General features: G+C 45.8%; 1 protein-coding gene across 1 annotated transcript in view; it reads left to right on the top strand.

Moving 5' to 3' along the window:
* Positions 1-4,934, top strand: part of KCNK1 (potassium two pore domain channel subfamily K member 1) — a 54,399-nt gene extending 49,465 nt beyond the window's left edge. Inside the window, exons 2-3 of the mRNA XM_047088719.1 lie at positions 216-611; positions 3,670-4,934. Of these exons, the coding sequence (XP_046944675.1) occupies positions 216-611; positions 3,670-3,929 (656 nt within the window). The 3' untranslated portion in view covers positions 3,930-4,934. The remainder of the gene's footprint in view (positions 1-215; positions 612-3,669) is intronic.
* The last annotated feature ends 8,328 nt before the right edge of the window (positions 4,935-13,262 follow it).

Genomic DNA, 13,262 nt, shown 5'->3' with positions numbered 1-13,262 from the left:
CCCCATTCATGCTCTGTCTCTCTCTGTCCCAAAAATAAATAAACGTTGAAAAAAAAATTAAAAATAAATAAATAAATAAATAAATAAATAAACATTAAAAAAAAAAAAAGTATCAGACCCGAAGACTGATTCTTTGCCTAGGTTTGAGGGGGCAGGGGTGGGTGGCAGGCACTTGTCATTTACAGATGTGTTTTCCGGCCCCCTCTTCCTTGCAGGTTATGGCCACACTGTGCCCTTGTCAGATGGAGGTAAGGCCTTCTGCATCATCTACTCAGTCATCGGCATCCCGTTCACCCTCCTGTTCCTGACGGCAGTGGTCCAGCGTGTCACCATCCATGTCACCCGCAGGCCTGTCCTCTACTTCCATGTCCGCTGGGGCTTCTCCAAGCAGGTGGTGGCCATCGTCCACGCCGTTCTCCTCGGGTTTGTCACCGTGTCCTGCTTCTTCTTCATCCCGGCGGCCGTGTTCTCCATCCTGGAGGATGACTGGAACTTTCTGGAGTCGTTTTATTTTTGTTTTATTTCCCTGAGCACCATTGGCCTAGGGGATTACGTTCCTGGAGAAGGCTACAATCAAAAATTCAGAGAGCTCTATAAGATTGGGATCACATGTGAGTAGCCAGGCTCCCGGACTCTACTTCCTTGGCCTCTTTTGCTATTCCCACACCCCTCCTCACCTACCAATGAGGAGTCGTTCATAAAAGCCCTGATCTCTTTTTCACTGATAAATCTGCAAACTCTTTATGCAAAAATCTTACTGCTGAGACTTACTTTTTCCCAGGTACTTAAAACTGCTGATCAGTTTCTTACTAATAACATGACTGATCAATTTCTTACTAATAACATTATAAATTACAGCGTAAAAATGCACCACACAAAATATACTGGATTACCAACTTTTTTTTTTTTAATTTTTTTTTTTTAACGTTTATTTATTTTTGAGACAGAGAGAGACAGAGCATGAACAGGGGAGGGGCAGAGAGAGAGGGAGACACAGAATCCGAAACAGGCTCCAGGCTCTGAGCCGTCAGCACAGAGCCCGACGCGGGGCTCGAACTCACGGACCGTGAGATCGTGACCTGAGCCGAAGTCGGACGTTTAACCGACCAAGCCACCCAGGCGCCCCTGGATTACCAACTTTTAATTAAAAAAAGAAAAGTTGCTATTTTTATCAAATGTTTTAAGTTCCAGAAAACTAGGGCTACAATGTAGCCCATTAGTAATCGATCGTGTTCTTCAATTTACCAGGAAAATCTTAAATTCGGATAGCCAGTGGTTTACAATTTTTAAACAGTTTTTTAAAATTCGGTATGATATGGAAGGGCACCTGAGTGGCTCTGTCGGTTAAGCGTCTGACCGGCTCAGGTCATGATCTCACGGTTCGTGAGTTCGAGCCCTGCGTCAGGCTGTCTGTTGTCGGCACAGAGCAGGCTTCGGATCCTCTGTCCCCCTCTGTCTCTACTCTCCCTCTGCACATTCTCTTTCTCCCAAGGTAAATGAGTAAGAACTTAAAATTCAGTATGATATGAAGAACTTAGAAATTCTTAATTTTTGTGTGCTCCTTTCCTATCTTTTGCATCTTGATGTATAACAGTTTGCATTTCTGCTGTCTCAAGATTTTTTCAAGACTTGACTCATGTCATGTCTCCTAGGAAATCTTAATAGATGCTCTGTCCTGGCCCTGTCTTGTAGTCTTAACCTGACAACATGCTTCGTTGAATTATGTATATTTTCACATCTCCATTAAACCACGGGCTCCCCCAGGACAGAGACTTCCCTCACAAACCCCAATGCTTTGAACAATGCCTGGCTACCATACGAGTTCCATAAATATTCACCAAGTGGTTACAAGGATGATTTCATATTTCCTCCAGTTACCGTAATTATTTTCAATGTCCACATAATGTTCCGTCCCTGGCTATACCATAATCTAACCGTGCCATGGGGGCATTATAAATAACACTACAGTAAATATTTTTGTACATTTCACTTTTTCTACTTTGCTGTCTTTCCAAGAAGTGGGATTGACGGCCCAAAGTGAATATGCCTGTCCTGTGACTCACAGAACACAGTGACCCGGTGCTTTCCGAATGGCATTATGAGCTCAGACCGTCCCCAGAATTATGTGGGCGTAACGGTTTCCACTCTCACAGGGTGGTATAGACCCGTAGCATTAGGGAGGGTCTTGTTGCACGTGGTACTGCTGGTAAACATTATCTCAACTTTTTTTTTTTCACCCATCAGGTAAAATATTACCTCCTTGTTTTAATTTAGTTTGTTTATGACTCCGAGAAGTTGAGTGTTTCTGAGATTGTGTTTGCTAGCCCTACTTTTCTCTTGGGTTTATAGTCTTCTCATAAATTCTGCCCAACTGTCGCACGCCTCAGTTTTTCACATGACGCTAAATCCTTTCGGATCATCTTCACGCTCGTAACAATATGAACCGGGTTTTCTGGAGCCGTCTACATAGCATATGTGCTGACCGGAGCAAAAGAATATTCCAGAGGCATATTGGGTTGTGGATAGGGTAGAATCCCACAGTGTTTACCTGAAACCCCATGGATATTTTTGCCAGTGCTTGATCAAGGCTTCACTAAACACTAGATAAAGGGAAAGGAGGGGAATTGTCAATGAGTTCAACAATGTCATTGCTATTTCTAAAATATACCATGCTGTCATCAAAACTTAATAGCCAAATTCTAAAGATGCTAGAACCACATCTCCGTGCATTCTTGAGATAGTCCGCCTCCTCGTTCCCACTATGCCGCTCCTTCTAGCCCGCTCATTTGTTTTCTGACAGTCCTCAAGCATTTTACCACTAGGCCATGAAATTGGAATTTTTGTTATTTTTAGTTTTCATTTCCACTTTCCTGTTCCTTTCCATGATGGAATTTTTTTTTTTTTTCTGGAAACCGATTTTAAATGTGTAGGAACTGAGTTAAAAGCACCATTTTCCCCTCACCGAATTCAAAGAACACCACTCAACCTGAATCAACGGGTTATCTTTTATTTCGGAGTAAGAAGCTGGTAGAGTCAACCGGTGAGTGTGGTCCGCGTGGCCCCAAAATAACTGTCCCACAATGGACAGCTTAGTGGGCAGCTGGATCCCGGTCAAGTGCAAATCGCCACACGCCAAGACCTGTTCCCCGTCTGCATCCATTCCTGGAAGGATTTTCAGTTAGCTTACTTCTCTCGCTGCACTTCTTATTCGGTAGTGGAAATACTGACACGAGTATTGAGTGCTTAAGAAAGTGTCAGCCTCTGTTCTGAGCACTCATGACCATCAAAAAGTCTTCTGACGTGTGTCACTGGCTTTCTGAGAGCCGCTGATTATGAGGCCGAGGTGGAGAGCCCTCCCCCGGCACGTTACCCTTGTGTGGCGGCCATTGCAGGATGCTACTTCCCTTTAACGATGCCAGGTCAACCCCATCTTTTTGTTTCCTCCAAAATTACACCCTGGGATCCTGAGCATCCCACGTTTGCACAAGGGTAAGTCATTCTTCATTTTCCTGTGGGTAACCCGTCTTGGAGCCACAGACCTCAGAACGTTCCTAGAAATTCGGAAAGCGGCAATGACTTGATTTCACGCACACGCTTTCCGTGGCGTCCCTTGATTCATCCGTGACTCGATCCCACTGGGACACTGTCTTTTTTTTTTTTCTCACTCAGGTTACCTTCTGCTTGGCCTCATTGCCATGCTGGTAGTTCTGGAAACCTTCTGCGAACTCCACGAGCTGAAAAAATTCAGGAAAATGTTCTACGTGAAGAAGGACAAGGACGAGGATCGAGTGCACATCATAGAGCACGACCAGCTGTCCTTCTCGTCCATCGCAGACCAGGCAGCCGGCCCGAAGGAGGACCGGAAGCAGAACGAGCCTTTCGTGGGCCCTCAATCCTCTGCCCACCCCGACGGCCCCGCAGGCAACTAAGGGCTTTGCCGTGTTGTCCGGGAGCAGTCGGGTGAGGGCAGTGAGCGAGACCCTTTGTCTTGTTTATTTGTATGAGAACGTAGACACCAAGATAAGTATTTTAACAAATACCTACTGTCCAAAATATTTACAAAAAAACAAAAAACAAAAACAAAAAACAAACACACAAAAACCCCCCCAAAATAACAGAACAAAGGAAGCTTTTACTCTGGAGGACTGTCTAATATCCGAAGAAATGGGATGTGTACCTATGATTCCCATGGGACAAAATTACCTAGACTTTGCTAATGGGTAAAGAATACTTGAAGAAGTGTACTGCGGTGGAGAGAAGTGGATTTTATATTTTTAATTGGGGATTTGGGGATTTGCATTTAAATTGTTTTAGCTGATGGCTAAATAGAACATTTATATTTAAAAGGAAAAAAAGAGAGAGAGAGAGAGGCATAGAGATGTGTTTTATAAATAAGTTTATGTGTACCAGTCTGCATGTGCCCATCCAAGATCATTATTTTTGTAGAATCTAACTTAAAACTACTATTTATAATGAATAGGTTGCCATTAACTGTGTACAAACAAGTCCAAATATGTTTATATCTTGTACATAGAGGGTTTAGGTCACCAGATCTCAGCATACTTCTTAACCCAAGATTGTAGATACTTTTCCTTTTGATTTCTCTTTATACTGAAGAATCGAGAGTTGCTACAATAAAATAAGGGAAATAATACACTTAAGAGTGAGTTACTGTCATATTCTACAATAAATGTTTCTACCCTTTGCATTGGAATGATACCAGATGTCTAAAATGTCTGTAAGCGTTTCTCCGGAGGTGGACAAAGAATGAAGAATATGATTTGTAAAGGAAGTTATTTTGTGATTCGTAGTCACCTAGTGCGAAAGCCCAGATCGTGAACACAGAAGCCCCAGATGAACAGATGCTGGCAAATTAATCAGAGAGTTTTTTAAATTTACAAGCTGACATCAATAAAAATCCTAGCTGGTTGCAATCTTTATGCTTTAATGTAGCAAGGAAAGCTCTCGACTATGCAAATAATATGTAAGGACTCCTTTATAGAAACCATTACGGCAACATGTAAGTGATACACACAGAACACTTAAGAATTCTAGAAGAGAGGGGCGCCTGGTGGCTCCGTCGGTTAAGCATCCAACTTCGGCTCAGGTCGTGATCTCACAGCTCGGGGGTTCGAGCTCCGCGTCGGGCTCTGTGCCGACAGCTCAGAGCCTGGAGCCTGTTTCAGATTCTGTGTCTCCCTTTCTCTCTGCCCCTCCCTCGCTTGTGCGCTCTCTCTCTCTCTCTCTCTCTCCAAAATAAACATTAAAACGCTTTTTTTGTAGCGAGAATTCTAGAAGAGAAAAAGACCCTGCATGACAACTGATGCCCAGTGACCCCCTCACCTGCGTCTTCTCTCCCATGGGTACCTGCCTGGGAGGTGGTGCTCGAGATGTTGATAGAAATCTGTGCCCTGCTCGTGAGGCAGCTGAGTGGCGCGACCTCACCTCGGGGACGTCACTCAGAAACGTCTCCATGACGTGCACCCTGAGCACACAGTTACCGGCCTTGCCCTGCTGGCTGCTGGCCTTAGATGAGCAGGGCCTTCTTCGTTGTAGGAGATCCCATCTGGCCTCAGAGCAACAAAGCTGTAAGAAGGATGTATCTTGGCTCCAGAGCTTCGGTGATGCTGTCAGTAGACCCCCCCCCCCCCCCTCCAGTGTTCAGTTCCAAACGTGTTCTGTTTTTCTAGATCTGGGTGATGCTGGGTGATCCAGTAACACGTTTCTGTCTGCACCCCATGCCAACCGTGTCCCCATGGTGGAGACTGCCCTTAGACGGGGTTGGTGATTGGTTAAGGAGTGGAATAGAGACTCTTTAGAAAATAGGGACATGCATCAAGGACATGATCGGGTCCGGAAAGTTCGCCGTGACCACAGTGCTTGGTATGGTGTAGGGGTGTTGAAGGATAAAAATTGCAGAAACGGATTTTACACGGGGAGAGTGTCTTTATATTCAATGCGGGAAAAAATAACTCAGGTGCCACCACCGCTTGACTAATCTGAGTGGCGAGTCCAAACTACAGAGAACGAGAAAGAGCAGAACGGGAAAACTTGGAATCAGGATGCCGTCAAGTAACGAAGTGTCAAGGTCATTTTCAAAGCTTTTATGAAGCTGCAGAGAAGACACCCTTAACGCCCTTCAAATTGCTTTTGTTGTTTCTAATGTGAAGCAGGGGGTCCTAACGTGGGGGGCAAGTTTTGTCTCCCGCACCCTTTTGGATGCAAACTATAAGGCAGAGTATCTTTTCTATGCTTGTCTTTTGTCCTTGACCAGTGGGCAGGTGCTGCCCTGTGGTCCGGAAGGCGGAGCGAGCTGTGAATCAGAGAACAGGGGCAGGACAAGCAGCGTGTAGCAGGCCAGCGCGGCACCTGCCAATGCTGACCTTGGAACCCTCTAGTTGGAGGCGAGCAAGGGTGCAGCTGGAAGTGGAAGTGAATACTAGCAAAGACGATTGGGAGTGATGAGTAGAGGATAAGCCCAAGGATCCAGCTCTTGCGCTAGAGTGTTCTAAATTGAGTTCTTAAGAATCTTGGGACGCCTGGGTGGCTCAGTCGGTTAAGCGTCTGACTCTTGGTTTTGGCTCAGGTCATGATCTCATGGTTCTGGAGTCCAAGCCCTGCATCAGTCTCTGTGCTGACAGTATTGAGCCTGCTTGGGATTCTCTCTCTTTCTCTCTGCCCCTCTCCTGCTCTCTCTCTCCCAAAAAAAAAAAAAAAAAAAAAAAAAAGAATCCTGTAGAAGGCCCTCGGGATAGAGAAGCGGCAGAGACCCTTGTCCTTCAAGGACAGCACTCCTGCGTGTGAGTGTTAAGTTACGTGTGTCCAGTAGGTAGGTTGACTTCGGTGCAGCAGATACGCTCAGTGTGAGCAGAGAACAGCGTGTTGGTGGAGGAAGCGTTCTTACCCTCCCAGAAGTCAGAGGCACCGCATAGGCTAGGAGCAGCCTCCAAAAGGAGGTAATAAAGGAAATACACAAAACAGACGTTTGGCCCAGATGACTCCATGTATGAGACTGTAGTCTCCATATGCCCCCAGGAGATTTAGAACGCCATATGTTCAAAAGTCGAAGAGGAAGATGCGTGGGTGGGAAAAGGGAAAGCTTTCCAAACAAATAAATATGATGTGACTTAAGGAAAAAACGTCTGGGAGTTATCAGATTAATAAGACACGGGGTCACTTTTCTCACCTGACAAAATCATGCCCACACTCCACAAACCAGCCTTCTGTGCCTTTTGGAAAATGGATGGGGAGATACTTACAAATCTGGAGACGTCGAAATAACTGAAAGATTCAACGCAAAACCTTTTAAACCCTTTAAAGCTATCAGTAGTACGATGTCTTCGTGAAAGCGGCGGATCTTTGCTTGGAATAAGAGTTTGTTTTCAAGTTGGCCCAACAAGCACGCCCTGCAAGGTGACCGTAAGATTAGCTGTCTCCTACTCGGAATGCAGTGAGCAGGGCTTCGTGATTGTGTGGCGTATGATACAGCCATCCCATGCCGAGGAGGGCTGTGATAAATACTGATATCCTCGAGTGAGGAAACCAGTCCTCTGGGATCGAGTTTCCGAAATGCGTACGTGGTCAACCGGATCGTGCCTTGGCAAATTTAGAAACGAAACTTCCTTGTGATGCCGAGCCTGAAATCATACGGAGCTCAGCTACGTATTTGCTGCTGCCCAGTACAATTTTCAACCTGTCTCTTTAACAATTTTAAAGCTTTCCCCATAGTGATGTATTCTTTTCCAAGCGTTCTACTTTATGAAAATTGGGTGCATCCGAGTGTTTTGTGTGAAGGCAAAACATGAAATTGTTTGCTGAAGACAACTTTCCAAACATTTATCTAATAGGTATTGTCAGGACAACTCAGCTTTCTAAAATACAGTAAGAATGCAGCGTGTGGGTGGCTCAGTCAGTGAAGCTTCCGACTCCAGGTTTTGGCTCGGGTCCTGATCTCATGGTTCGTGGGATCGAGTCCTGCATCGGTCTCTGTGCTAACAGCACAGGCCTGCTGGGGATTGTCTCCCCCTCTCCTTCTACCCTTCCCTCAACTCGCTCACATGCGCATTCTCTCTCTCTCTCTCTCAATAAACATTTAAAGCAAAACACAGGAAGGAACCCAGAAGTAAAACTGTAAGTATTTTCACAGCCTGGCAGTGAAGCACATTTAATAAGCCAGCCCCTTTTCTTCCCTCATAGCTTACCCACACTTTGCACACTGCTCCGATAAAGTGACTGTTCTGGGTTCGAACCCACAGAGAATACAGGAGAGCAATGCTACCCAATAGTTCTCAACGTAGGAGTTAGCGTACTTTGTGTTGTAATTTTTGGTGGCAAAAGAATTACAAGTCTCGGTGCAAATTGGCAGGAGTCACTGGGCAGTCCTTACCTTAGGCAGCCTTAAAGTTAACGCCGTGGCTCTGTGCCTCTAAAAGCGTCCACGGGGGCGCCTGGGTGGCGCAGTCGGTTAAGCGTCCGACTTCAGCCAGGTCACGATCTCGCGGTCCGTGAGTTCGAGCCCCGCGTCGGGCTCTGGGCTGATGGCTCGGAGCCTGGAGCCTGTTTCCGATTCTGTGTCTCCCTCTCTCTCTGCCCCTCCCCCGTTCATGCTCTGTCTCTCTCTGTCCCAAAAATAAATAAATGTTAAAAGCGTCCACAGTTCCTGCACCCCCCACTTGGATCCCCTGTGCCACCTGCTTGGAGAACCACGTGTTAACAGCTAGTAAGTGCACTGAGAAGGGCTGTTGAGAGCCTAACATGAAAGGCAGACTCAGACTCAGAAAGGAACTGCCTCACAGAGCCCTCCCAGGCAGGGACAAACAGCCCCCAGGATAGCTAGCACATTTGTTTGTTCATGTTATTTCAATATTGTAATTTTCCTAACAATGTTCAACTACTGTTTGCCTATAAAATGATTAAAGTTAGGTTTTTTAAAGATTTTAAGTAATCTCTACAGACAACGTGGGGCTCGAACTCACAACCCTGAGATCAAGAATCGCACACTCTGGGGCGCCTGGGTGGCGCAGTCGGTTAAGCGTCCGACTTCAGCCAGGTCACGATCTCGTGGTCCGTGAGTTCGAGCCCCGCGTCGGGCTCTGGGCTGATGGCTCGGAGCCTGGAGCCTGTTTGCGATTCTGTGTCTCCCTCTCTCTCTGCCCCTCCCCCGTTCATGCTCTGTCTCTCTCTGTCCCCCAAAAAATAAATAAACGTTGAAAAAAATTAAAAAAAAAAAAAAAAGAATTGCACACTCCGCTGAGTCAGCCAGGCTTCCCTTAAGAGGTTTGCTTTTCTTTCTTTCTTTTTTTTTTTTTAATGTTTATTTATTTTTGAGAGAGAGAGAGATAGAGTGTGAGCAGGAAAGGGGCAGAGAGAGAGGGAGACACAGAATCTGAAGCCGGCTCCAGGCTCTGAGCCGTCAGCCCAGAGCCCGACGTGGGGCTGGAACCCACGAGCCACGAGACCATGACCTGAGCTGAAGTCGGACACTTAACCAACTGAGCCATCCAGGCACCCCAAGAGGCTTGCTTCTTAAATATAACTTCCACTGTCTGAAAACTTCATTTAGGCTAAATCTCTCCATTTTTCAGCATGAGATAGCAAGGTTGTGAATGTATAGCCTTGCTGTCATTTACCTGACCACTAAAAACTTCTATAAATAAATTAGATATTATTTATTTTTAGTTGGAGAAATTGAGTTCTGAGGGCTTTTTTCATCCTCTTCCATTATTTATATAAATTATGATCATTATACGTATATGGTCACACATATACCTCAGCACTTCCTTTCCATTTTTTTTTTTTTTTACTTTTTAAAAAATGTTTATTTATTTATTTTGAGAGAGAGAGAGAGAGAGAGAGTGTGTGCACGAACAGGAAGGGGCAGAAAGGAGAGCGAGAATCCCAAGCAGGCACAGAGCCAGACGCAGGGCTCAAACTCATGAACCATGAGACGATGACCTGTGCAGAAATCAAGAATAGGTTGGACCCAGCCACTTCATTTCCATTTCTAAGCTGTGGCTGGAAATCCAGAGCCTATTGGTGGTGAGATATTTAATTTCCCAGAGTCCATAGGTGCTCAAAGACATCAACATAATTTACCCGAAACTCCTGCATCACTTTGTGCTTGCTCTAAACATTATGGCTTTAAAATGCTACATTAATGTGGGAGGAGTGCCCTTTTTATGTCCTCACTTGCATGATGAAAGCCTTCCTCGGTGCCTTTGTTACCAACTTGGTATCTACCAGGTGGTGATTGCAATTTAGGACAATGTGAACTTAACATCGGGACTGAGCCTGTTGCCACCCATTTGGCAGTGACCAAGCTAGATTTTAAAGGTCACTGCATAATTTATGGCACGAGCTAGCAGTTAGAACTCTCTGACAACGTAAAATAATAGACTGCCTTTTTTTTTTCACGGTCTATCATTTTCTCTGTGCTGCTCCCTCTGAATCTGGGGAGGTAAGAGACCAGGCTGCCCTGGGTGCCCTTGTCTTGGGTCAGAGAGCAGCAGAGCCCAGGGCCAGGCCAGACGTTGACGCCACACGTCCCTGTTGGTGACCCGTTCCTAGGAAGGGACGCTCCCTGGAGAAAGACGAGCCCCGTATATCAGCCCGCGGGAACCTGGCTGTGCCATCAGAGACATGTTTCAGATCACTGTGGAGGGACTTTAAGAAAAGAGCCAAATAACCTATATTTAAAATTGTTTCTTTCTGACTGATCTGCATTACTTGGGTCTCTGAATCTCAAGTTTTCATGGCTACATCTAAGGCAGAAGGAAAAGAGGTATCTTACGCATGTTAGGAGGAGTATCAGGTCAAGTGGCTGTTAATAGCTCTTCACCCAGGTGGTAAAATAGCAAAATCACGTGGGCTTTTCTCCCCGCGTCCGTAACGTGTACGTAACGTAACATACGTAACGTGAGAATCCCCGTCCCTAAATCCCCCTGGAGCGGCAGATTGCTAAGAAGGGGTGCGTGTGACGGTCATCTCCTGCCAGCTTTACCTGTGAGCTGACAAGAAAGATGCTATCCTTGGAGGCGGAGAAAGAATGAGGCGTTCCCCTGAGTAAGTTACAGACTATTTATGCAGAAAAGAAAAAAAAATCCAATTTAAGCTGCCAAAAATCATCTGAAAGCCTAGACTTCCCGCGTTTCTTTTTCAATTTATCAGAAGCAGGGATTAAAACTCAGTATCACAACAAAACTGTAAATAAGTCAGTGTCACAGTGAGTCACTCATTACCTGTAAAGGTAAATAGATGGGCTCTCTGGGTGTATGAAAAATTCAAGAAAATTTGACATCATTGGCACGCTTAAGTTTTGGACCCTTCCTACTAGTTCTCTTGCACATGGCTCACGCCTCCCCGCCCAGATCGCCCGTGGAGCCCCCAGTTCACGCAAAGAGGCTGTGAAGGGGTCGCGGTTAGGAGATCTCCCCTAGTCTGGTTCTAGAAGGAGCTTGGTTCTTGTGGAAACAGGTGAACCTAAGGGCTGTGTGCAGGTGTTAGAGCTCAAGGGCTACCCGGGGGCGTTTCCGGGGGGCGTAAGGAGATGGTGAATGCAAAGCAATGAGCCAGTAGTGCCTGGGGCTTCCGTGGCAAACTCTTTCGTGACTGTTAGCTGCTACCATTACAACCAATTGTAGGCATTTTCCTACATTTTCCTAAAAGGCAAGATGACAGCTAATGCTGTAGAAGTGATGGACGGTGCAGGTTCTCCAGGAAGTCACCTGCTCTTCTATGTGGAGAATAAACACACACCAGTTAGCAATACAGGGCCATAAAATTCCAATGCAATGTGGTATCTGGCAGATAGAAAATGATAATGAACTCAGAGGAGGAGGAGGTCCCTGGGAGCGGGGGTGGATATTGTCAAAAGTCCAGAAACCGGGAAAAATAAAACCGGGTAAGTAAACTCGTATCTGGGAAGAGTTTGTTGTGCGTAAAACAACCTGGGAGCTTTCGAACCCAAAACTGATACGAGGCATGACGTTGCAGAATGGCGTAGAAAGTGAAAATGAGGAGCCGCTTAGCCTTCACGATGATGGGTTATTACAATGGAGGTTTCCAAACGGCAGGTGGTTGGCGAAGAGTGGTTATCTCATACCAATTTAGCAAGAGACTTAAGTTTCTTTCGTGATTGCCAGAGGCATTTACAAGAAATAACCTAAGTTTTACCAACGTTCTCGACATAGACAAGTGTTAGCTCTTGGTTTAAATGGCTCACGTGGTTTAAATGTTGTTGTCCGCTCAGGGAATTTTCAAGCCTGGTCTCCATTTTGTATTTCACTTTAGGAGTAGGAAAGGTTTTGTGGGGCAGCTGGGCCTTGGAGACTGAGGGTAAGGGTATTCTAGGTGGCCAGTGTAAGCCAAGATGCGAGCCTGGCCGGGCAGCCCGTAGAATGGGGCTCTCGTGATACAGGGTTCTTGGCTCGAGGCACAGGTCCTGCCCCCCAGGCACAGCTTTCTCTGGTCATGGGGTTGTGGGAAAGCTGCTGCTAACCTCAGTCGGCTCACTTCCTAGCTGGGGAGAATAGTACCTTCTTTGGGGATGTAAGGGTCCTAGCGATTTCTTGAAAAGTACTTAGTGCAGCGCCTGGCACATGACCCATCATAATAAAATTCAGGTGCCAGTATTATTTAATAACCATTCTGAATCCCGACATTCAAATGCTTCTACATTCAGCTTGTTTCTTACATAATAATGATACGGGTAAGTACGTATGATGAGGGATAATGAGAAATATTAGGTAGGGTGTTTTGAAAACTTCATCAAAGGGCCTGTGCACTCTGAGAATTAGAACACAGACACCGAAGGCGTGGTGCTAGGAAGGTTAGCACAGGCTAGACCACAGGAAGGGCACTGGAGCTGGGTAGGACGGCTGGGACCCTGTCACAGTCCTAAGACATGTGCCGATTGAACATGTTTCCTAAAAGGAAACAAAGGAGGAGGAAAGAAGCGGTAAGGGAATACGGCCAGAATACTTTCAAGGGATATTAACATGACTACCTACTCATAAAAGTTATAATGAAGAAGCGGACAAAAGCTGATAACCCAAACCCAAAATCGTGCTCTAAAATCAGTCGGGATGGCTGTTACCAAAAGGCAAGAAATAACTAGGGGGAGCAAGGATGTGGAGAAAAGGGAACCCTGTGCATTGTTGGTGCGAATGTAAATTCGTGCAGCCCCTGTGGAAGGTGGTATGAAGGCTCCTCAAAAAGTTTAAAAATAGAGCTGCCACATGATTCTCAATTCCACTACTGGGTAT

The sequence above is a fragment of the Lynx rufus genome, unplaced genomic scaffold (genome assembly GCF_022079265.1).
Source record: "Lynx rufus isolate CCGP_SWC_20201006 ecotype Redwood Valley unplaced genomic scaffold, mLynRuf1.p SCAF_25, whole genome shotgun sequence".
Lineage (NCBI taxonomy): Eukaryota > Metazoa > Chordata > Mammalia > Carnivora > Felidae > Lynx > Lynx rufus.
This window is presented reverse-complemented; position numbering and strand designations above follow the sequence as displayed.